Here is a 26,368-nt window from a genome sequence, read left to right as displayed (position 1 = left end):
GGAAGGCATAATTGATAAGATTTATTATTATTATTATTATTTATTTATTATTGTATTAACTTTTCAAGCTCCAAAGTGCACATTTTCACACCGTTAACTGTGTAAGAGCGCTGTATGCTTGTTTGAGTCACACTAACAGGTGGGCCAGCAATATTAAAAGTGAAACATGCAGTACAGTCAAGCCAAGTACTGTTAATGGTTTTTATGTTATTGTGTGTATGTGTGTGTGTGTGTGTGTGTGTGTGTGTGTGTGTGTGTGTGTGCGTGTGTGTGCGTGTGTGTGTGTGTGTGTGTATTACAGAGCGAGCTCTGCAAACAGACCGAGGTCTTTTATCAGAGCCAGTGGCAGAGCTGGGCCAGATGGAGTACCAGCTGCTCAAGTTCTTCACCCTGCTGTGAGTATACAGAGGGACACCCAGACACCAGCAACACCACCATCACCTCCTCCAACAGCTGACTCACAGCTACACACACACTGTGAGCATTAACATGAAGATATAAATAGTGTGCGATTCAAACGGTCAAACTGAACACAGGGGATCAGAGCTGTTAAAACACTTTTAGTTTGTGTATTTCCACGTAGAGGTTACCTCTTATGAGACTTCACTTAATTATTAAGATTCATTGCAATGCATCAAATAATTTGTCTTAGTGAACATCCGGCTCTCCTTACTCTCCCTGCCCTCCAGCTTAGCAGGACATCATAGTGATCATAGTGGTCCTTCACCAAGAAGGCATGACGCCACTCTGCTTAAGTGTCCTTGACAGAGCAATGAATCTCTATATGTTCCTGAAGGTTTTTCATATTGCCGACAGTGACCTCTGACCCCCCTGTTGAGGATCCCCCCTATTTGTCTCACACATATAAGTTTATAATCCATAAAAGTTACAATGAAAACTCTATATACATTTACACTTATGATAGAATACCCAATGTATGTAATGGAGCCAAAAATAATTAAATGAATGTATTATTTATTTATTATTTATTAATTATATTATTATGTGCAGGTTTATTTGAAATATTCTGCACTTTGAAACGCTTCATCACTACTTGCAAAATATTCAGCAGTAATATAAAAGTGCTACATGAACTGCAGTTGTGCAGTTAAAACTTGTAAAACCACTGCTATGGTCCTTTAAGACAGATTGAAACTGGATTGTTTAAGGTGGTGTAGTGCAGTACCATGATATGTTGAAGGGAAGTCAAACGTTGCCTCCCAGTGTTCATCAAAAGGCATTACAGTTCTCTTTGTGTCAGACAGTGTCTAATGTCATAACAATCCTAAAACTTAATAATTAGTCATTTAACTAATCTGCGGGTCTCCTCCTCTTTCATCAGTATTATTCTCCTCATCCTGTCATCGTGCTACCTGGCCTTTCGTGTATGCAGTCTGGAGCAGCAGCTTTCCTTCCTCAGTAACCCAAATCTGCCCCTGAGAGAGAGGTGACGCTGCATAGGCTACATACATATTCAGTACTTGAGAACATGTGAAACATGTTTTTATTGAAAGAAGAAACACAACACATTAATATAGCAAAGAAAGAGGACATTCACTAGTTATGAAAGTTGAGATTTAGACAAAGGAAACAAAATTAACCAAAGGTGTGAGACAATTATTATAGTATGAATTTATAACAAGAAGAGTTTATTATATTGTATTATTATATGATTTGTTGTATTTAACAGAGACAACTGGTGAATATTGTTACATCAAAATAAATGTATCAGATGTAATCCATAAAGGGCTTCTAGCTCAAGCTAATCTGCAGCTCCTGTCCCTTTATAGATAAATTAATGTAAAACAAATGAGGTTTGCAATGTGATAGTTAAATATTGTGTTGGTTTGCCCATGTACAGTATCTGTGAATGTGTGTGTGTGTGTGTGTGTATGGGATCAGTGAAAGGGTTAAACAATCGGAAAAGGGTGACGTAGGCTGTTGATTTACCCTCTTCTTAATCCTAACACTAACATGGCTGCTTTCTTCTAATCCAGGTAGCCACTGTTGTCGGCTGTGACCCATCGGATTGGCTGCTGTTTTTCTCTTCTCCTGCTTTGAGTTTAAGATACCCTCCTGCACAGATCCAGGAACAGCTTTAGAGCACAGAAACAATAAACCCCCGCAACAGCCGTGAAACGTAAAGGAGCAACATCAACCTGAGTCCAGGCATCTTACGGACCTTCTTGCCGTGGAATGACTTCTTATTTAGTGATCACTTCCAGACTATGCAAACAGACTGTCTATTTATTTCTGAATTTAAAGTAGGTTTTACTGTAGATTATGATTGTCTACCCTGGCCTCTCCCTCTCACAGACATTTCATCTTTAACCACATGACCCTGCAGTGTAAAGCCCTTAACCCTAAAATGTTTGCGGGCACTGATGAGGTTTAGGATTGGTGATGGAGAGTAGAGGTGAGCTTGGTGTTGGAGGATGGAAAGGTAAGAGATAATTCAACACATTAATTACTTGAAAAGACTGATAGTAAAGATATTTCAGGTGAGTGACTCATACATTAATGTCTGACAAATTCTGACAAGTGGACTAAAATCAAAAGATTTTTTTCTGTTGAGATCTTGCCATAGCCATCAGTGGGATGGCTAAAACTAGCCTTGGGAAAGCACTTTTTAAAATGTCCACATTATTTCAAATGTATGTAACTGTTGTAAGACTTTAGATCCTTTTTTATGCTAGACGATAGCTACTCAGTCCACATTTTTGAAGGTATTTATAGAAGGAAGTAATGTTATGACCACAGACACCTGACTGAATGATGGTCCCTGTCATTTAGCTTTAATATACTGAAGAAATAACACCACTTGTGGGTGTTAACCATAATGTGAATGAGATGGTTAGATGACATGCATTATTTTTGTTTTTAGTTGTACTAATCTGCTGTGTAAAAAGGAAAATCCAGGGTATGTTTTCTTTTATGCATCTCAAATGAAGTCACCAAAGACTTAAAAAGTGACACCGAGGTTCTGAGTGTTCACATTGTCATATCTTTGTCTGAAATAATTTTACAAATTTTCTAGTCATGGGTGAAATGTAGTCCTAGAATAGTTTGTGAAATTCCTATTAATTAAATAGGCAACAAAATGAAGAGTAAACATTTTTGCGGCTTTTAATTTATTTTTTGGCCATTTTTGGTGCCAAGACTTCACTATCCAACGTTCCATCCTGTCATATTGGTATTATATACTGGACCACCACGAAAAGCCTTGACTCAAACAGCACAGCAAATTTTTGGTAACCTCTACAACTCAGCCTAAATTATACAACTGGAACACGATGTTGGCAGAAGAACTTAATGCTTAATAAATTACATATGGCGTGTTGGCTGTACACAAGTGGCATTGGTTTTCTTCCACATGTTTCAGTTTAAATTGAATAACTTGTCACTGTTTTCATATGTTAAAAATGTGTATTTTCTAAAATGTCAGCTGCTCAGAAGCTGTAAAAAACATCTGATGGGGTTTGAAAAGGCTCCATAAAGGTTTTTAAATCCACAGAGAAACCCTGTGACTGACATGAAGGGAGCTGGAGTAACAAGCTTCTCATGTGACAACAGTGATAGTTATATGTCGTACTGTAAGGGTATGGTATCCAGTGCTTTTACTAATAAATTAAGTAAATAGTGTATCTGAATGAGATTGTGGTAATTATTGACATTTGACCCTGGCGTTGGACACAGTCCCATTTTTAAAAGAAAATATACAGAACAGTAATAAGAGAAACAGAGAGGGAGAGAGAGAGTTGTTCCGACAGTTTATAAAAAACAAATAGTTTCTAATTTTCAATATCAGGCCCTTTGCCTGACAAATGCAATCTGAATTTAAAAGGACATCTGCAGCCCAGATTGCTTAAATGATAAACAGTTGACACCATTTCCGTACAAAATCATGCTGCCATGCTTTTGAATAGAGCAACACACTTAAAGTACAACAAGCAAATACTAAGAGGAAGAGCTGGAACAATTCTTAACTCCTTACTCTTAAATAGCTTTGAGCTTGAAAATAACTTACCTTGCTCCACACTGACAGTGTAGTTTTCTCTAGATCAGCTTGTTCCACCTCTTCATTGAAGCTATGTGATATTTATACTTTTATAAATGCATTACAAATTGAAATATAGAAAGAAATTAATAATTAAACCCAAGATTCATGCATCATTTCCTGACAAAAGATATCTTCTACGATATGAATTAAAGTTCTGGTTAAAGTAGTTTAAAAGACAATTCTGTTCTGTTGCTGTTCTGTGTAAGTAGTATTATGCAGTTTATAGGAGTGTGTGTGTGTGTGTGTGTGTGTGTGTGTTTGTGTGTGTGTATGTGTGTGTGTGTGTGTGTGTGTGTGTGTGGCAATAATGTTATAAAATAAAAACCTTTGTATCAACAGTATAAGAACCAATGAAAATTAAAAAGGTCATAACTTCTTTTATTAATTTCAAAAAGATGAAATAAAAATGTAACGTTAATTTGTTTACTCAATTTGGATTGAAAAATCGAATTCAGTCATAGTACGAGTCTGCCTTTTGTGTCACACCAAAATTTAAAATATTTTTAATCATTTTAAGATTTCAAGCTGGGTGAAAGAAACTCTCTTGGGTATTGAATTGATTGTGTGGCACTGAACCTCATTAGAAGTAACTTCAGTGACATCTAGTGAACATCCAGCACAGAGCACCAAACTCCCAAATATACTCGCACACTCCACCTGTATTATTGTAACATTATCTGAAATCACCTACAACCATCCAGTATAAAATGAGCAATGAATATACAGTTCATGATGGTACACTAAAATATTCCAATGAAACTCGGGATAAAATTAATGAAAATAGGTCACTTGCGCAATATTCTAGTTTGCCACCTCCAAGGCTGGACCACATGGACACCATGACAACCTCAGTGATTGATAGGTGGCATAGTTCCTGACTTGGGGTGTGGGCAGAGAGGAAGACACCTGGTTCAGATGGTCAAGTGCCCTGAAACTGTCTAAGGAATATGCCAGGAATCTGGCACAACCAATCCTGAACAAATTTACTGACAATCAAACCCTGAACTGATGAGAACTGCTCTGATTTTTAATGTGTTTCAAGCTCAAGTAATAAGACTAATCTCTTATATAAGACCTGAAATTATCTCTCTCTCTTTCTGTTTTACATGTTATTTAAATAATTTTTGTAAGTACATGTGTGTACTTTTAAAAACAGAGGAGAGACCTGCTGCAAGGACCTAAAACTGATATTGGAGATTCTTCAGTCAGCATATTATATGTGATTTCATGTTCTGGAAGATTAGAATTCCTAAATCAAGCATGAATCATAAATGTATCTGAAACTCTTGAAAAATGTCTCTGACATTTTAGTTATTGTTGAGTGTTTTGATATCTACCAAGAATTTTGACGGTAAGTTGTGAAGTAAGAGTAAAATTAAGTACATGTGAAGGATGCAAGCCTCACTTTGAGAATTTCTGGATGTACAGCCATAAACAAACCAAGAAAACCTCCTGACCACTGTTTGAAGAGGCATACTGACAACATATACAGTATGTGGGAGTAACCAGGAAAACTCCACTTGAAGATCAAAATGGATAGAAGAAGCAACTTAACTTAAGGAATGAAAAGTGGAATGAAGTGGATATGAAACCTTTAAAAATTTTGTTCATTACATTACAACATTCTGCCGTCATCCAAAACCTCCACCGAATCAGATTTCAGGTTTGTTATGACCAAAACCATTTAGAAAAGAAGAGATAGTTTTCTAACAATGCAGCCAGTTGTAACTTGTGTATTGACTATGTATTAAAAGTACTGTAAAAGCAAGTTTATTATAATTATTAGTTCATGCAGCACCTAGTTTATTGGCCTCAGTTGAACAGCAAGCCTTCTGGAGACCTTAAGAAGCACAAGGGGCAGGGGCCAACTACTGTAACACTGTGTAAGTGTGAGTGTGGAGTCAGTTTTAGCTGTAGAGGAATGGGGGCAGGTCGAAGCAGATGGCCAAACAAGCTGCAGCCTCCTCCATACCTCCAGGGAGCCGTATTGTCTGTCCTGGAATGCTCTCCAGGAGACCTTTGACCTCTCTGGTGTGAAGGAGAATTCAGACTGTATCTTCTCAGTAATGGTCTGTATTACACACAGTAAAATCATCACATACAGGCAGCATTACTGGAGGTATTCCAAGAATACATTACCTTAGCGGTGCATTAAAATGTGTCCACGTCTGCTAAGAACACAATCCAAGTGCATTACAGTTAATCAGTTTATAAAGATGGTGCCGTGTTTCACAAATATGTCTTTCTATACAAGGAGAGTTTGGAAGCAAATATCCAGCTAGCAATGATAGCTTTTTCCTTTTACATTTTTCTTTATGTAAGTGCATGTTTATGAAACCATGCAAATTGAAATAAGCAAATTTGAAAAGTAAGATGGATGTACATGCATTACTATAGTTTCACCTGGCAAGGCTTAGGAAATAATATTAAATTTAATAATAATAATAATTTAATTAATATTCCATGACTAGAATTTAACTAAATTATGTGAAAATGTGTAAAATGAGGAGGTATTTGATTTGACAGACTTATATCAGCTATTCCAGATGTATCTACAATTCTGTTTGAGATCAAAAATCAATGCAAACTCAGTTGATAGGGGTGTATTTTTCTTATTTCCATGGAAAACCAGCCAAAGGGGAGGCATGACATCATCCCAAATGGGTTTGATTTTACAAAAATATAGTCAGCAACTCGAATGTTTCAATGGTAAAACGTTTCATTTATCCCCTGCCAGCATACCTCAAAGGACCAGAATGCAATGTGGCCACATGTTAAACTGTGTTTTGATTAACAGAGGTTGACTGTGACCACAGACACACCCCAGTGTTCACAAACAAGTTGGATAGCTTCGCTGTAGTTGTGTCCATATGCCCACCATTGACCAAGTTCACACCCATTCTCTGGAGAGCTGTTGAGAGTCATTCTGGGAGTAATGGAAAACCAGTCAGAGTAGAGCCAAAACAATACTTCATAACATTTTGGCACAAAATAACTCCTTGAATGTGCTGAATCATAAAAATGTATGATATATACACTGTTAAATGATATAAGGGTGAATTTACCCTTCTCCAGTCATGAATTTTGCTCAAGTCTGCTTTAGTGCAAAATTTATTGTTGTTTCATAGGTTGATATGGAGGAAAAACAACCATGAAGGTTTGAATCTATTTACTGTACCTTTTCATTTTTCTCTTCACTTTCATCCTTTTCTCTTTCTTTTTGTCTGCCCTTTTTTTCTGTGTTAGCATCTGCACTTCATCAGCTCTTTGGATTTCTTTACTTTTCCTTCCAGCAATAACTAATTCAACCCAGCCAGTCCATCACTGAAAGATCTGCGGTCCCTCGTAACTCAGTGTGTATACACTTTCCACAGAATCAGTGGATTTGGTTACAAGTGTCCGCCAAGTGACACAGTGTACGATAAACACTGTGTGTTTATAAAAGTTGCATGTGTGGTGAAACTAAGAAAATTTTGTTTTTTTATTTTTATTAATTAGTTTGAACCATTAAAGACAGACTGACTATTAATGGGGTAGATAGTTCACAAACTTAAAGCATTAATTTTATTATTCTCTTTTCTGTTGAGCCTTAGATGACAAGATCGATCAAACTTATGTCTGTATGTTAAATGTGAAACTAGCACCAGCAGTCGGTTAGCTTAACTTAACTTAGCACAAATTAAAGCAGGGAGCTAGCACTTCAGTTTAGTATGGATTACATAGATATTTCATGTGTTAAATATGGAGCTTTAAAGGTGCTCATAGGCAGAAAAAAATGTTTGCCCTGTTTTACTGAATAAAGGAGATTGTTATCTTATAAAATGAGATATCAAGAAAAAGTTAGATTTGTTTTCATGAAAACACAGAATTCTGAGATAATAATAATAATAGTAATAATAATACTATTCTCAAAGGGGACAAACATTTTTACACAGTACTTTAGAGGATTGCTCCTATTCCCTGGTTGCCAATAGAGTTGGATAAAAGTCAAGCATTACTAACTTATTAACTGTTCACAGATTTCCCCAAATATGTTTTTCATGGTCTTGTCCTGTTGTTTCAAATCAGATTTTAGGGTTAGTAAAAACTTTAATTGAAGCTGGAGCCTCCAGTTTCTTATTGTCTGCTTTGTCTTTGTTGGATTTAAGATTTGTACATTTTGATTTCTGCAGGAACAGAACCTTGAAATGAGTGCTCATACAATGACTGACCTACATAACAACTCAGGTTTACCACCTGATCCAAGGAATTGAGGCTGGCATTTCACTGGTTCAGTTCATTAACATGGAGCACAATGGTGAGCCTTATCTCAGGGGAATCATGCTGCACATGCGGTGGAGCATTTTACCCTAACCCTTCTCTCTTTATTTCTGATGTGATGTTTTGATATAGACTTGACCTACATACACCACCTGAACAAGAAAGATGTGTTACTGCGTAGCGCACACCTGGAAACAGTGCCGCTCAGGATGTAACTCTGTCGGATAGGCTGTTGATTGTTTTAATCAAACTGATTCTCACGCATACTGCTGTAAATGTAGCTGAAAAGGCTCCAAGTTGTTGTAGTTGGTTGCAGATGTGTTGTGACAGGACATGGCGTAATGTACAAGAACTAACACTGCCAAAACAGATTTTACTGCTTATTTCAGAGGTCAGAGACATTTCTGAGCTCACATTATGGAATGATATGGTTTATGTGTAAGTGTATGTGTGCATTTGTGTATGTATTTGTACCCATTCCAGCCCTGAGGCGTTCAATCTGATGAGTAAATATGAACCTCCTGGAAGGAAAACCTTGGCTTCTGCTCCTGAAAACAATTACACACAACACTGATGAAGAGCAGTGGTGAGTGAGTTCTGTATTTGTTTACATCTATAAATGACGGTATATGTCTGGTCATAAATCAAAGCCAAAAACACACTTTTTCACAACTGTTTCAGCTATATGTATTTAATGCAGGTAGAGTATTTAAGAGGAGATATCCATAAAAGTAAGTAAGTATTGCATATTGAGTGTGGGATGGATATATTAAAGGCCCGGGAGGAAAGGTGGGAAGAGAGGATGGATGGAGAGAAGGATGAGGTGGGGAGGGAAAGTGAGGGATAGGTCGAGAAAACTGAGACAAACAGGACAGGGTGGGTAGCTTTGACAGGTGATTAGAGGTGTGGTTGAGGTTTGACTCTGCTCCCAAACCTAAGTTCACTAGTTAACTTACTTTAGTGATTTTTTTGTTGCTAAGACCAGGTTATTTAGATACAAATGGTTGTGGGATTTTACATGGTCAAAACTTGACAGTAAAATGTTTTTGCTCAAGTGGGGTGGTGATGGCGCAGTAAATAAGATACATGCCTGTGGTGTAAGAGTCCTGGGTTCAATTCCCAACTGTAACACATCCACCACTGTGTCCCTGAGCAAGACACGTAACCCCTAGTTGCTCCAGAGGTGTGCAACCTCTGACATATATATAGCAACTGTAAGTTGACTTGGATAAAAGTGTCAGCTAAATGAATTCATGTTAAGTCAAGTTTTTTAGGGTGTCAGGTCTCAAGTAAGTGAAGTCTCATCATAGCAGTAAATATGTTTCTTTGTTTCTTCCTGGCATGAGGCACAATATAATTCTGTTTTTCTTTTTACTACTACTAAGTTATATATTTTTTTTTTTAATGTCATACTTTATTGTCAGATACACATACATGTATGTGAAATTCATCCTCTGCATTTAACCCATCTCTCAAGGGTAGCAGTGGGCAGCGGCGGTGCAGCTCCCGGGGACCAACTCCGGACACTTTACCAGTGTCTGGTCAATAACACTGACAGGAGAACCTAACATGTTTTTGATTTGACTATACCTTTGGTCTTACAATTGTTAATGGAATGGCATAGTTTTCTGATTTGTAATCAGTATCATCAACTTTGTTATGCAATACCGTTTGCAGAATTGCTTTAAGTAAATGACTGAAAGCCCAACTTCAGCCTAAACTTTAATGAATGTGTGTTTTGCAGCATCAACATAGCGGTGCACCTACATGCATAGTGAGGTCATAAGAGAAGTGGAGACTTAAACCTGAGTCCTGGAGGTGAAGAATGGCCTTTTTTCTAATTACGACAGCAAGTATCAGTAAGCCTACTGTTAATTTACAGCAGAACAAAACCACCAATACTAAGAAGCTTTGTTTCATGCCACAGAAAGATGTGTATCACTTGCCAAAAGACCAAAGTACAGGATTTGTAGGATTTAAATTTCTTCATCTCAGTTTAGGTTATCCCGCACATAACAAGGTGCACCAGTAATATTCCTTCAAATTAAGACACAAATCTTTGGTGCACTACTGCAGGTTTACAGTACCAAGACCTGAGATGACAATAAATAGAAAGTCAAGTTCGGTTTCCCTGTAGGCACTCATGGAGTGGACTTGGTAAACTGGCCATTTAGAAGGAAATTTGTATAAATGAATGTGGCTTTCCATGGGCTCTTTGTCTCACTAATGCAGCGTGCTGCCTGGCTGGTGAAAGCCCCAGCTTTGTGTCCTTTTATTAGGACAATAGTAAACCCTGATAGCTTGTCTGACTGGTTACTCCAGGTGAAATATGCCTGTGAGATGTAGATGTGCACGGGATGCCAGAGCAAGGAGAGCAGAGGGTGGAAACAGTCCAAGCAGTGTGAATTTAAAAGCAGTGCAGGGCTGTCAGCCAGATTAGGAAGTTGTGCCCTTTTTTTTGCCACACAATTACTAATGAGTATTCCTGATTATACTGTATATGGTCAATTAAATTGGTGAGTGCAATTTCATGTAGTCATACTTTTTTACACACCCCTATATAAAATTACTCTTGATTTTAAAACCCTATCTTATTTGTATCTAACTCTTCAACAACATGATGCTTTCAGAATGCCAGTACAGGAAAACTATGAATTATGCATTTATCTAAATTGTGATTATTCCTGACAACATTTACTTTTGCTTCCTAAAATAGGCAGTTATATAATACAAGACAGGACAATGATCATTTCCTTCAGACTCCCTCTTCCTGACATCACATACAATGTCTGTGAAACATCTTCATCATTTGTAGGTCTATCCATGTTGAAACCCTAAATCCTGTTCCAACTGATAGAGTAATGCTTGCTTATAAATATGTCAAAGGCTAAAGTCTGGCTCTGAATAGTAAAGTTGTAAATAAAGAATAGTTTGGCCTTCCTGTGTCCTTTCTTAATTTAAAGTGCAATGCTGGATGACAGTTTAACTGTTACCCACATTCTACTTTGGGACTCTCATGGAAATTACATCTGTGGCTATTTTTGATGTTTTTCTAAAAATGAAACTTGTTGCCTTTTATAGATGAATATAAAATAGATGGGGAAAGAAGTTAAACAATGAAGTGTACACTTTCCGCTTTATTTAGCTGCAATTGTAAGTATTATATTCCTTTCTCTCAAAACACCGAAATAAGACATGTTTCAGTGATAAGCTATTGCAAGGCAGACCTAGGTATTAAACTAGGGCTGGGCAATAAAACAATAATGATAATTATCGCAATATAATTTTCCTCCAATAACAATATAATAAATGTTCAATATATTGTCAGTAAATATTTGGTTTAATTCCTTTGATTTGTGAACAAATTAGCACTTATTTTTTCTATTAAAATATTTATTTTGTTGGGGAAAAGGGACTGAAAAAAGATTTACTAATAATATTTGTTAAAACAGATTTTATCATAATAGTTTTGAATGTTCTACCTCATATTTGTTAAGTGATCCACTGTTTGGCATCAAGTGTTGGTCACACTCTGACCATAAAGAAAAGTTTCTTCAATTTTCACTCAGGAGCAAAAATCAGCCTTTAAACTTGAAAGAAATAATGATTTGACATTGATCGTGTTAATTATCGATATCGAATGATATGAAATGTTTTTATGTGACAACATTTTTGGCCACATCGCCCAGCCCTATATTAAACTTCAAAACATTTAAAGCGCTGACCAAATTGTTTGTAGCTTGGAGAACTGAAAACTGTCAAGTATTGAAAGTTTACTTTAAACGCTTTTTCAGATTCTTGGTCTTATGTATCTATCTAGCCTGGTTTATGTCTGTATATTTATTTTATTGAATCTTCATTTATTACTTACGCATTTTAAATACTCACAAAAACTCACCGGAGTATAGATATTTTAAACATGTCTGTACTTCCCGAAGTAAGGTATCCAGCATAATTTAAATAGAATAACATTTTGGGTTCTCAGTTTTATAATAAAACCCATAAAATTTAAAGACGTCACTGTACCAATGGTTCTGATTATTTTGCTGACTGAAAGTGAGATTTTGTAATGGACAGATACATATGTTGTCTTCCCTATTGCATGGTTTGTTCACAACTGTACATAGAACTGTAATTTATATTAGCATACTAAAGTATATTATCTATTCAAGCTAAACAGAAACAAGAGGTTTGAGAAAAATCTGTTATCCAAGATTTGTGTTTCAGTAATTGTGCACATACACAGTGAGGTAATTGTAAGTTACAAACAACATACAAATTAACTTTGCAGACAGAAAATGTAGTAAAAATGTCAACAAGAACTTAATGAAAACAAGACAGCTGGGACTTCACAAAAAAAACACAAGTCAGTTTTGTCACCAAAAACATGACATTGGTCAAGTTTATTAGATCAACAATTAATTTTAATACTCGCTTTTTATGATAACATACATTCCACTACCACCACTCACTATGGCCCTGTCTCATAAACACTCACAGCACAGTATTTCTTACCTCCATACAATTTCAAAACTAAAAGTTTGTAGTTATAGACTGTTCAAACTGAATACATGACCAGAACAAATACAACATAAAGGAGGAGCCAAAGTGAAGATGCACATTCTTATTGTCAATTCTTGTTCATTTAAAATGACCCTGAGCAATAATCTGTAAACATTTCTACATTTGCCCCAAAATAATATAATGGGGAAAAGAAAAGTCTGTGCCTCGTCTTCCACGTGACATCTTCTCCATCCTCACTTATGTACAAGGGAGTAAATTCCTTAAATAGGCATGCTGGTGTTCTTGTTTATATATTGTATGTTGCTGTGCATATACAAAGCATAAACATGACACCAAGTGTTCAAAGAATCATTAAAGATTTGTAACAGTGCTTTATCTTTTTAAGCTTTTTTTTCCTATTACGGAGTATGACAGAGACTGCAATAGAAATATACTTCATATATAGTTATATACTGTATTCAAGGAGTTAATTCAGATGCTCCAGCAGTAGATATGTAGAGGCTGATACATCTTCTGCATATAGTAAGGGGTAATCAACATGCTAAGGAAAAGACAGTGAGCAGCAGAGGTCATTCTGAGCTAGACTCTGGATCAGTCTGCACCATTCAGCCCTCTTCTGGGTGATGTAGGCTGGGGTGATGATTTGCACAGGAAGGCGTGGCGAACCCTCCACCCTGGCCTTCTCGCATAAGGCCTCCGCGATACAGATAACATACATACCGCAGTCATAGCTGTTCTGCTGTGATGGGCAAGGCTCCTCCACAAACAGTGCTTTTCTCCCTGCACCCAAGAAAGGCTCTAACTTGCTGGCAATGCGCCGTGCGTGTAGTGAATTGCTGCCGTTTTGAGAGTCATAGTGGGAAAAGTGGTTTGAGTTGTGGTGGTACACCAAAAGGCTCCAGTGTGATCCCCCTGCGGTCTGGTTTGAGTTGTCATTAACAGCTAGGAAGACCCACTGACGAGAGGCAAGATCCAGTGGCTCCAAAAATAAGGCTAACTCATCAGGGCAAGAAGCACACTTAATGAACTGGGTGACCTCCGGGCTGATGAAGATGATGGTCTCGCCCAGGACTCTGAAGCGCTCAGCAGCAAAGTACTCAAAGGCAAAACCAATGACTTGGTCATTCAGCCAGTAAGGTCCTTCAAGTAAAGACACATCAGAGCGCCGCAACAGGCTGTCCCGGTAGCTCAACACTACAGGGTCCATCCTCCAATACAGTCAGAGAGTCAGTCAGTCTAGAAAATACAGGGGCAAAACAAGCAATTTGAGGATGTCACCATAGGCTTTAAAAAAAAAAAAATTATTACTTCTTGACAGACCAAACAATGAATCCATTAATCAGGACTAATTGGCAGATTACTTGATAATGACAATAACCTATTTGCAGCTCTATTGAAGTGCTGCAATTAGCAAAGTAATCAAATTAGGCTGTTGGTCAGACAAATCAAGCAATTAGAAGGTGTCAGTTTATACATTAGTTGGGGAACTATCTACTCATTTAATAATGATAATGTCATTTGCAGGAGTGGAGTCTTTAGCACTCTGTCTGTTTTTAAAACAGAGAAACTGTTGCAATTAGTTGCAGTTTCAAAACGGGACTTTTACTGTGATATCTCAAAACACTCATCCTGAACACGATGAAAAAAACCAATTACTTTATCTTAAGTGGATGGCTCTCTTAACAACTAACGTTAACGTTACACTGCACATGGATAGAAGAGTGTTAAAGTTGTACCATGTATAGTCAACCTACAAGTTCAAAAACGTAACCTTTAACTGGCTTATCTGATCAAGACAATGTAACTTTTACCCTGGCGTTTGATCGGCCATAACTACATGTGCTGGTGTCCGGTCACAGCTGAATGTGACATTACTGCAATGCGTTTAGTTACTCGCTTTTGTCAGGCAGCTAACTGAAGAAACGGTCTTTAGCATTAGCATTAGCAAGCTAACCACCACTTTAACCATCACACGAAGCCAAACAACTCAGCTAAACAGTAATTATAGACTGTAGAACATAAACAGTGTGCTGTCAAATTAAAATGCATGCGATAGATTCAACATCCTTACCTGCAAAAGACACATTTAAATAAAAATAACCACGAAAACTGCCTTCTTTCCCCTCATTGTAATGACTAACGTAAACCGCTGCAAGAAGACCTTAAACATTTTGCGACAGAGTACCTGCGCGCGCAGGACATTTACTGAAAGTCCGGTTCATTACCTACAAGGATTGAAAAGTTATCGGTGCATTAGATTGTTTAGTTAACCATATACGAGGAAAGACAAGCCACGTATTTAAAAATCAGAGCAACTCGTCAAGACACTCTTATATAAACCCAAAATAGACGCTCATATTTGGTTTAACCATCATCTAAAACATGTGTTGTGAAGTGTTTACATCGCTGCAGTGTTCCTGCTTACTTCCTGTTATTTCGCTCCGTCCATGGATGTAAGACAGATGGAGAAACTGGATACCGCGTTCAAAGATGGCGCTCTATTCATTCCTATGAAAATCGCTCACTACACCAAAACAACCTCCGCGTACTGCCGCACGCTTCCGCATTTTTGGGAAAATGGAGCATGCGCACTAGTGAGCACAGAAAATACATTTGTCGTATTACAGCAGCACATTTTCCAGTTATTGTGCACGAGGGGGGTTGCTTTTTGGATGTGGTGTACGCGGTAGTTGCAGTACCCCGTGCGACGGGTCATACATTCGCCATAGTGAGATTTGCAAACTCGCCTCCGGTCCTGGGGGCCTGGCCCCGTCCTCCCCCTGTGTTTTCTTTCTCCCCGCCCAGGAGCAGCGTGAACGCGCAGTGCTGCGCGTGGATGAGTGGCCGCACTGATTAGCAGGGCAAAGTAGTTTTCAGCGACCGTCACCGAGCTGCGAATGACTGCGGTTTAATTACATTCAAACAGCACGCACGGATAAAAATATGCGCAACTATTCAGCGCGGACTTGAATTTCAAGGAGTTGTTCGGGAAGCGAGCGGCGGCAGAGAAAAGAAAACCAATTAATTCAGTGGGAATGCAGGGAATTAAATAGAGACTTAGGCATTTTGCTTGTCTATTACGTGTGTGCTGCTCTGCGACCCATCCAGAGAGGAGACGAAAAACTTGAGTCCCAAGTAAAATTTACTTCAGCGTTCACGTCTGGAGGTAAGAGTGTGATGTTTAGTAGTTAGACGCTGTGGTGGGAAGCCACACAGTGGGAAGAGGGGCTTTGGGCTGGAAGCAGCCAATGAATCAAGAAATCTCCACTCTTTGGCAAGATGGTTTTTCGGTTGCCGTGCTTTTAAGGTGTGAATGGGTTCAGTCGGTGCTTTTGTTGAATGAATAGTCACAGTCAGAGGTGTGTGTATGTGTGTGGCGTAAAAGCTGGTGAAAAGTTTGCGTTGCTGCCCAGTGACATGTCTTTTTACATTACAACCACACACTTCTCTCTCTCTCTCTCTCTCTCTAAATCTGAAGCTACCAATATTATCCTTATAAAATGCGACACGGAAGAAGCACAGCCCTGTTAAAATGATGCATCTCGGTTGGATTTACTTCACTTAATTTTAGTCATTTGTTTGTCAGGGACAACACATTAAGTAGCATCGATATGATGTAAATGTGTCAGATTGATGTTGTTATACATTAAAATAAAACGACAGAAAAAAAAATACACGTATAGGATGATGCAGCATAAATGAAAGGGAATCTAGTAAAACATACAGAACCATACAACAAAAATAAAAATACATCTGGTATTTTTTATTCATATTTGTTATTCATATTTTGTGTGCAGGTTATAGTATTCGGCTGTAGTAGGGTGGGGTATATGTTTACATGTATTATTTAGTGGAGGTCAGGCAGTACAGCTCATAATGCAGTGGAGGCAATAAAGACTGCAAAGCAGCTGTAATTGTGCAGGAGGTCTAATGGGGTGAATAAGCTGCTGAATCATGGGTGTTTGCCTCAGTCTGTCAGTGGACATCAGTTGTCTTCATGGCTGCAAACTCATAACACCAGATACCCTTCTGTGCAAGGTGCCTTCAACATACCTTTAGGATATTTTGTCACTTTTATTGTGTCTGTGCTGCTCAATGATGAGTTTATAGTTACAATACCTTGTTGTACTTGCTGATTTTTGGTCTATTCTTTTTGGGAATTTTATGTCTTTATATATCACGGAGTTGTCAGTGAAGTGATAACAGAAAAATGAGGGGACAAAGAGATGGGGAACAACATGCTGCAGAGGTCCCCAGCTGGACATGAACAGGGGACTTTACAGTTCATGGATCAGTGCCCTAATTCATAAACCACCATAGTTTCCCCGAGCACATTTTTTAATCTGTGTTACCCCTTGTAGATTTAAAACAGGATTTCTGTGATTATTCGGGCTGAACATGGCACATTTTTTCTTTTAATTTAGTAAAAACGTAATTGTTGATAGGTGGCCAAGTATCCTTTCATTACTGCCAAAAGTTAAAGAAAATTTCTTTAATTTAAGTAGCTGTAAGGTTCCCCCGGAGCTGCCCTCAGATCAGCACAGGTGATGAGAGTAAAGTGGGCCTGTCCTGCAGGAATGTGAGGTCTGAGAAGACACAGCTGCTCTAGCATGAGAGACAGACCAGGGTGAGACTCCAGCAACTGGTCCCTGTCGACATCTGACACCCCACAGACCCCCACTGTCTGCTATTTCTAAAAGACTGGCCTCAGTTTGTATCACATCGGGCTATCACCGACGGCACCTGAAAGACTGAAGCTGTGGTTTGAAAAGTTGAAGGCTCAGTTTTTGATATTTGCAGGAGCTACTCTGTAGGGGGTTTTGTGGTTACATGAACATTTTGCAGCATTGGAATAAGACACTCTGCCTTTCAGATTCAACTTTGAGGACTTGATAGAACTTCAAGAAACCGTGTAACCTTCTAGTTTGATGAAGGAAATAACAAACCTTTACTTGGAAAGCAGCATCATTTTTCACAGCTACATAATCTGTGATTCAGTCAGTGTTCTCAGGGAAACAATAAATCACCTTGCACATCATGACCTGTGAGCCCGTTAAACCTGGGTGTGGTCCCGCATTTGGCCAGTATGTATGGATAGATAGATAGAGAGAGGTGTGTGTGTGTGTGTATGTGTATATATATACACACACACTGTAGCACATTTTAGATGTAGAGCAGCTGAAGCATCGTGATGGCAGAAAGAGCAACGACCATTCTGCAGTTTTAAACCCTCCTGTCATAAACTATAAATCAGCAGTACAGTAACTTTTATATATAACATCATATTCTTTTGACTGTGAACTATGTCTATGCTGTTAAAAAAGTAGTCAGTAGCCCATTGTACAGCTATCAACATTAGGCTGAGGTAAAGAGAGTCACCGCTGCTGGGGTGAGTACAGCAGAACATTATCAGCTTTAACATATTTGACATTTTGTTTTTGGAATTTAACATCATGGTGGGATTTGCAGGTTGAACATGATGCTGCCATTTCTGCAGTGTTAACTGGCAAGACACTAATGTAAACACGTTGTTTCATAATACATTTTATCTGAACAGGAAAATAAAGTAAAAGCAGATTTACATTTTGGCTCATTGCCTGGTTAAAGGTCACCACTCTTCAACCCATAATGCTTAAATAGGCCAAATACAACATGTTACTGCGTTTTTTGTAAAATTGCAACTTTGTGAAGCAGGCTACAACAGTTACCAGAACCTATATTCCAGAATTAATTTCTTTGTTCTTTAAAAGCATAAATACAGTGTTTGAAAAGTGCAGGGACACTTCAAACATACTGTTTTGTTTTGTTGATAACTGAGGTGACAACCCTCTGTGCTGTGACTAGTTCTTTGCACATCCAAAACAGCTCCGGTGAGCTCCTGTGAGCATTGTTCCTACAGTCTCCTACATAATCTGGAAATAGGAACGACCCCATCATTAGCCCCCAAGGTGTTACTTGCTGACCCGAATTTCAGCTTGTGTTTGGGGGGGGAAGAACGAGTCACATGCTGCAGGCTCACATGATCGGGATGTCCTGAAAAGTGTTGTGGCCGCATGATGGGATTGTGTGGCATAAGTGATTGGCATGCACATGAAGTCATTAAAGAGGAACCTGCTTGTGTTGCACTGAACAAAGCTCTCCTTTCTTTAGTAGGCCATTATATGAGGCAGGCTTTGGCCTCAAAGGCTCAGCTTCCCTGCGTTTTGCATTTCCCCTCATTACCTCACTGGTGCTAACAGTAGCTGGAGTGCATTGTGTTGCTCTTTGCAATTTTGTTTATGTGAAATGAGCTCAAGTTTGTTCTTTTTAATTAATCCCTTAAATGGGAAATGGAGTCTGCAAACAATACTGATCTGGCTAAAAGCTCAGTCTTTATCCCCTTAAATTAAATTATTAAAATTAAATTTGCTTTTTGGTAATTTAGTCAAAGCTTGAAAAATCACAGAGAAGTTGAATGTCATTAACAGAAAGTAGTTTGCTGAACATTAGGACCTTTTGAGTTTATTTTTCCTATTGTAAAGTTTTTATAAATTGGCTTTGAATAATTATATATTTCCACAATTTTTTAGGACTGTGTTAATTGAATGATGTAGTTAGATGTGGGTATGGATGCTCACTTGCATGGAAGTGGATGGATGGCTTGGATGGCTATATGGAAACCAAATGCAAATCAGTGGTGGAGCAATGTTTCCAATATTAAACTTAATGTGGCAATACCACAGTGTAGAAGAAGTCTTAAAAGTCCTGATTTTGAAATTATACTTTATTTAAGGTACTGAGATATTATCAGTAAAATCTATGCATGATAACACATACAGGTTAAACGACAGAAGCATCCAGATGCCAGCGACCACGTTACTGCAGGGTTTTGGCAGCAGAGCACTGGAAACTAAAGTTATGATTTGCTGAATTTTTGTGTGTGTTGTGACACAGCTGTGACAATAACTCCTGGTCCCCTGCAGCCTTATGGGACACACAGGACAGGGCCTACAGTTAATCCACAGGTATGTGCTGTTGTGTAATGGTCCATAATACGATCCATTTGAATAGCAGTGTGGAAGCCTTCATATGGCTGCATTGGTCTGAGTTTATGTCATAGCATTAGAAAATATTCAAATATTAATTTGGATATTAAACCAGCAAGCGCTGTGTCTATTGTGTTTGTGTCTTAACAACCACTCAGTGCTAAATATAATATTAGAATGAAATAATGTGATGATTTCATTGATTATTATCAAACTTAAATTCATGAAGAAATTATGAAGAAATTCATTGCACGGACTAATAGCATTGATCAGTTTGAAAGCCACTTCTTTCACTTTTGTGGGAACGAAACTTTTTAATGGTGGATTTAATGAATTATAAGAGAATAGAAATTTGGTTTGGAGGGCCAGGAAATAAATCTGATTAATAACGTTATATGTAATTTTAATTTTCTTGAAGTTAAGAGCAGTAATTAAAACATTTCCCGTGTCATCCAAAATGTGCAAAACAGACAAAAGATATTCTTCTCCATCCAGGAAAGTTTAGAGTTTTGTCTCTGCAGTATGCTGCCGCTGTTATCTGTGAGGAATTCTGACAGTTTACAGTAGTCTGTGCACTGTCAGAATGAGGCAAGAAGGGAGGAAAAGCGGAGATAGTTGTGGGTAACTGACAACAAACACACTGTGATAAGGTGGATTTCACATGCTGCCTGAGACATGCTCACTAATAGCTGGAATGCTTCTCCTGTTGAACATATACTGTAGTTATCAGTGTAGTAAATGAGCAAGTAACCTACTTTTGAGATTATTCTGAGGTCTATACATTAACTGTGAAATTATGGTATTAACTTTGGTGGAATATAATATGAAAGAAAATGATGGAAAGTAAAGTTCAGTCAGAGATGCTGTTGCATCTGTTCCAGCTGTCACAGTAATCTTCTCAGTCAAATATCTATCTTGTACTTTCTTGAATGTAGGATAAACGTCTGATAATTAGTTCTAAAATCATGTGAAGATATTTTTGTTGAAGTTTTTTTTTGTCTGTTATCAGAATATCTCAAAATGTTGTCACCAGATTTAGTTGAAATTGGGTGGACAGTTTATCTTTGGGCCAAGGAACAAGTGATATGTTTTTTACTATCTGGAATGGATCCTGGTATTTTGTAATAGATTCGTTAACATTTGGCCCTTTTCCACACCATGGTGGGGTTTTCTTCTATTTTTTTGGGCAATTTGACCATCTAGCAGAGAGGGCATCCACCAAGAAACAACTACATCATGTGATGATACTAGGATTTCTGTCCGAGAAGTGTTTGAAGGTGCATAAATATAAAACATTCTCTTTCTCTCTCAACAAAGTATTAAATAGTCTTAAATTCTTGTGAAATCATTAAAACACCAAGTCATTAGATTTATTATGAAAAATTGATATGTGCACCCTCCTCTCCTGAGTTGTCTTGTGCCACAGTGTTCAGTTCTATGTCCTTTTACTTTGGCGCCCACCTGCATTCATCCTTATTACCCACTGATGTGTTTCAGAGTAGGACTTACTGCAGTGACTTAGTAGTCTGGTTGAACGATTATGTTCCGACATCCTGGAGATGATTAGAGGGTCCCTGTTGCCTCCACTCAGCCTGAAAGAGCCCACTTAACAGTGAAGCTGTCGCAGCTTAGCAAATTTCTTTACTCTACATGTCGTGCTGACTGAGCTGCACTATAGAGCAGGTGAGCTATGAGAGTAGATTCAAATGCCAACTGTAATGAGTTTTTCCCAAGTCCTGGTTTTGGGGATGGAGAGTCCAAGCCAGTGGGAGCTTAATAAGGGTTCAGATGGAGGGTTGGACTGTTCTGACCTTCTCTACATAGAGAATGAAGTATTGTTCTCAGAGAGTGGAATAAGTAGTTTTGTTCTTGATGCTAATTCTCTGTGGATACATGGTCTGTTGTTGAAATAAGCGTATTTAAAATGCGGATGTGCATGTTGTCAGTTAATTTAAAGCGTGAGGTTATTTAGAGCAGAGGTCACTTATTGGCGGCCTGCGGTCTGTATCCGGACCCACCCACCGTCGTTTCTGGACCCACACCGGGAGGCGGTTTATTATTATGGAGAATTACTACCTTGTGACGGAGCATTTCTATTTTAATATTTGGATTTTGGATATTTTGTTATAAGGTGCTTGTATGTGGATAAAGCAAGAAATTTTGAAAATGTTACCTTTCACTATGGGAAATTGTGACGGCTATTTAACTATTTTAGAACAATCAATCAATTTGTTAGTGCAACCCCTGAATCTACCCTTGAATCGTTTTTGCTTGATATTTAGCTTTTTCTTATTCTTGCAGATAATTAGTCAAATGTCAAGCATGATGTCATGTTGAGATACTTTCAAAACTGTTACAATAGGCATTGTCAGCAGAACATTTTAAGCAACCTAAACTGGAACTCTGAACCTCTCAGTTCATTTTTGATTTCCAAGGCAACAGGCACAGACCAAATGCCTCTGGATACAACTGGATAGACCTACAACCAATCAGAGTAACAAAACGTGAGATGCAGTGTAGTTGGTGTAGTAAACTTACCAAATCCTTTCGGAAGTACGTCAAACACATTTTTCTTATCAACAAAAGCTTTTAGTGCAACTTTGTTTATTCTTTTTCTGGGCCTTTAATCTCTGTCTGGTTCTGGTGCTCACAATGAACTTTTCTATGATATTCTAATTTTTTGAGATGCACGTGTAGAGAAAATATGCCGTTCAATTTGTTTAAACACTGATGCGATTGCGGATTCGGCAGAAACTGTTCTACATCAAGCGCAGCCATCTTAGTTGTTTAAGAAAATACCTTTCCCTGTGTGGAAATCTATCCTTAATGGGAGGGGGTTCAGACGCATCTTTCAGGGCAAATAAAACATGAGCTTTCATATTTGTCTGGTTCCCATGCTAGAAGAAATCACTGTTTGTAAATGTAAACACATAACATACTGTGTTTTGAGTAAAAGACTGCACAAACCCATGAAAACTGGCCGAATAAAACAGATGATGCATGTTGTCTGGGGTTGTCAGAAGGCATTGTGGGAAATGAAGGAAGTTTGAAACGGAGGGGAGAAATACAGTCAAATTTACAGGTTTGCTGTGCCACATGATAGATCATGTCCTGCGCACAGCGCCACAGACACGACTGTTGTCACAGTCACACGTCGTTGGCTTAGAAGTTCTTCAGTGTAAGTGAAGAAGACACAGAGTTTGCAATTTGTAATATCTGTAGGGCCAAAATAATATACCAGGTATATTAATGTCCTCCGCAGTATATTTGGCAACCCATTTCTGCGCTTTACAGAAAAAACAGAGAGAGAGGGAGATTATCTGGTATTACGTTAGAAGAAACGGACATGGTGGATATTTTACAAACACAGACCAGGTAAAGCAACAGTTACCACACCTGTTTGCGCCAATGTCATTTGGTACCACGTTGGTTTCAGTAAGCTAGTTGTGTTTTATGGGTGACATTACATACTGCTGACAAAGAACATCAACAGACACATACAGGAATAGAGAGAAAGTAAAAGTGTGTGTGTGCAGTAATAAAAAGGGGTAACGTCTTCTCGCCAACATCTTCCGTCATCTCCTTGAAGCCTGCAACCAAACTTACATTATCATCACACTGTAGCTCTTTCTGTCTCCCTGTCTACTGCGGCTCTGACTGCACCACCAGGCTCAGATTTCAAAAAGCCTGCGGTTTGCCGAAGGCAGGAAGACAGCAGTCGTCCCCCATCCTCAGCAAAGACAGCGAGAGCCACTCTAACTCTGCCCTGTAATTACAGGTCATGTTTTTTTCCTAATACGCTAAACAGATGTGCTTAAAATTATGCTGAACATTCAGACCCCGAGTTTATACATGATGACCTGTCATTACAATCAGCTGGTGAAGGCGGACGCTGTTGCCTAAATTATTAGTGTTACTTTTATTATCTATTGTGACAAAAGAGATAAATTAAATTTAAATGTAGCTGTAGAAAATAAAATAACATGTATTGATTACAAGTGATCTGCTATGCACTGTTTTGAATATTGAATATTTTAAAATGTAATATATTTAATTCTAATGTAACCTAGACAGGATTAGACAGCTGATTGTGCTGTATCACACAGGGATGTCAGATACTCTGATTTTGTGTGGTGGGTCTGTTTATCTTGCTGTGTGCAGAGTGTGACAACATGTAATAGAAACTGAAACATGTCCATGAGTGTAGTCTTGCTTTATCAAAATCTGATATATTGCATTGTAACATTTTCCTTTCATTACTGGTGCCTACTCATGTATTCCATGATTCATAGTGATGTCTTGGCTAAATGTAGGTGTTGAATGCCCGTAAGGAAGAAATCTTCAGTGACATTATGCAATGCTTCACAAAAGAAACCTTTGGCAGCTAATATGATCAAATTCACTGCAGCTAATTGACCATGAAGATGGTAAATCCATGTACCCTGAGGTTGAGAAGGAACTCTTTTATGTGTAGATGTGTTTTGTCTAAATGCCTGACCTCATCACAGGTATCCCACATAGGATACAGTGTTAATATCTTGGTGCACATTAGAGGACATCTGTGTTCATCACGGTGAGGTTGGAGGCATCTTGGCACTGTGCTGTGTGAGCAGCTACAGTCATTACAGCTCATCTCCACTCAGCTGTGAAAGACGAGATGAGTCCTTTTGGCACTTTCAGCCTCTCTTGCTCTGAGTGTGAGTTTGCAGACGGGCTCTCAATCCCTGTTACCCATCCAATTGTGTGCATGTATACTGTTGTCATTTGTGTTTAGGTCTTACATTTTTGTACACACATCCTCCGTTGATATGGTTGTCTTAGACGTGTCCAATGTTGCTGCTCCTCAGCGCTGTCTTCCCCCAGGCCAGGGGCGGCTGACTGAGTCCGACAAACCCAACCAACTTTCTTTTTGAGGGGGTAATGGAGTGTGCATAATCTGAGTCAATGATACCACCTATCCCCTCACTGTCTTCCTCCTCCCTCCTCTTCTTTTTTCTGCCCTCTCTGCCTCTGCTGCTTGATAACACCTCGCCAACTGCTGTCGACAGTACATTATGACCAGATTTGTTAATTGTTAGTAAACTTTTTTTGTGTAGACAGGTACAGGACGTTTGAGATATATTGATATTTGAGAGTTTTAAAAATCCGATAATGATTTTTAATTGTAACCAAAAAAAGAACTTTGCAGGACATTTTATAGTTACATCAACTTGTCGCATCTCTCTGTTGGACAAACTGTTGAATTTCTTGTCTTATCGACTGACATGTATGTCGATACTGATATATCTGCAATGAGCTAATGTCTTCTTTTTTGTGCCTTTTGCTTTATAAGATACCGGTTATTATTTTTTTCCCCTCTCATGTTCATGTCAGTCAGCATGCAACCTTGCTTTTTACATACAGTATATGTGTCATGCAGTTGTTTCATTTGGCATTTAAGTGTGATCCTTTTTTTAGCTGCAGCTATGGCTGTTGATAAAGTTGGTGCAGTTGAATTTCACTAAGGTTCAACAGACTCCCTGTTTCTTCTCACACTGAAAACATGCTGTAAAAACATACAGATTTAATTAACAATTTTGTTATATTTTAGAATATAGAAGTCACCATGAACATTACTAGATATGATTTCCCAGAGAACTGTTAAATCTAAAAACTCTATGCCTTTAAAACAACAGCTGTTGATGATGCCTTCCATTTGATGGCCTTTTTCATTGGAGGGTGGTGTACTTTTCCTATTCCACTCGCCAAATGTAGACCATGCAGCGTCATATTGATATTTCCAGAGGTAGAATGGAGTCTAAAAGGAAAAACATTGTTCCACTCTCTAAAACAATAAATTGTAAATGTGAGGTCATTCCCAGAGCAAGGGCCTTGTTTTAGACTGAGCGTTTTACACCAATACTAAATAGTCATACAGTATGTGGGAAACCAATCTCTCCACCTAAAGTTGCTTAATTACGCCATAATTAAGGCAATTATTGAGTAAAGGGGAAGAGAGGAGGGTTCTCAGTGCAACATAAATAGGTATGTTGAGAAAACTGCACATAATGCTTCATGAAATGAAGTTTGGAGTATGTTGGAAAATGGGTTTTCCTTTAACTCGGATGTAATTGGAGAACGCTTTGTTCTCTGTAATTATTACATGTAATCGTGTAGTAGTTTTATTATGTACTTTGGCCTTTAATTACAATCGCAAGCTGTTTCCTTGAAGAGCCCTCCACCACTGGCTTATGATATATAGTTAACCATTAAAACATTAGTGTACACTTTAGTTTTATGGCTTTGACTGAACTGCTCTCTGGCTCACTCGCACATCACCAGCAGTTCATATCTGGATGAAGATGCTTTCCTTTGTTAGGAAACAAGAAAACTCACATGGATGGATACATAAAATCTCCAAGAGATTTAGCCCACTGTGAGTACACTGTTAAAGAGGTAACAACAGAGTTACTAAAGACCGAAGTGCTGGTAAGAGACAAGCAGACACACAGTTGACTGG

General features: G+C 38.3%; 3 protein-coding genes across 16 annotated transcripts in view; 2 read left to right on the top strand and 1 right to left on the bottom strand.

The window, feature by feature from the left end:
• gramd2aa (GRAM domain containing 2Aa) overlaps positions 1–3,650 on the top strand; it is a 34,391-nt gene extending 30,741 nt beyond the window's left edge. For 3 of the 5 annotated variants that reach the window (XM_038700489.1, XM_038700492.1, XM_038700491.1), the window contains exons 10-12: positions 302–395; positions 1,343–1,447; positions 1,998–3,650. In XM_038700489.1, the coding sequence (XP_038556417.1) occupies positions 302–395; positions 1,343–1,447; positions 1,998–2,001 (203 nt within the window). In that variant the 3' untranslated portion in view covers positions 2,002–3,650. Of the gene's footprint in view, positions 1–301; positions 396–1,342; positions 1,452–1,997 lie in introns of those variants that run through there. The other 2 variants (XM_038700490.1, XM_038700493.1) reach the window with 1 other exon arrangement.
• Positions 3,651–12,687: 9,037 nt separating this feature from the next.
• Positions 12,688–15,492, bottom strand: senp8 (SUMO peptidase family member, NEDD8 specific). 2 transcript variants are annotated; one of them, XM_038700940.1, is made up of 2 exons: positions 15,270–15,492; positions 12,688–14,080 (listed from the first exon to the last, which is right to left on the bottom strand). In XM_038700940.1, the coding sequence occupies exon 2, from the start codon at positions 14,049–14,051 to the stop codon at positions 13,386–13,388; it is 666 nt and encodes a 221-aa protein (XP_038556868.1). In that variant the 5' UTR covers positions 14,052–14,080; positions 15,270–15,492; the 3' UTR covers positions 12,688–13,385. The 2 variants fall into 2 exon arrangements, with proteins under 2 accessions (XP_038556868.1, XP_038556869.1); XM_038700941.1 differs by lacking the exon at positions 15,270–15,492 and adding an exon at positions 14,916–15,236.
• A 158-nt stretch (positions 15,493–15,650) lies between these two features.
• myo9aa (myosin IXAa) overlaps positions 15,651–26,368 on the top strand; it is a 121,959-nt gene continuing 111,241 nt past the window's right edge. For all 9 annotated transcript variants that reach the window (XM_038700935.1, XM_038700937.1, XM_038700936.1 and 6 more), the window contains exon 1: positions 15,651–16,010. The gene's annotated coding sequence lies outside the window, so the exon portion shown is untranslated. The remainder of the gene's footprint in view (positions 16,011–26,368) is intronic.

Source organism: Micropterus salmoides, unplaced genomic scaffold (genome assembly GCF_014851395.1).
Source record: "Micropterus salmoides isolate LMB-PRFRI ecotype aquatic unplaced genomic scaffold, ASM1485139v1 Ms_hic_scaffold_6, whole genome shotgun sequence".
NCBI lineage: Eukaryota > Metazoa > Chordata > Actinopteri > Centrarchiformes > Centrarchidae > Micropterus > Micropterus salmoides.
This window is presented reverse-complemented; position numbering and strand designations above follow the sequence as displayed.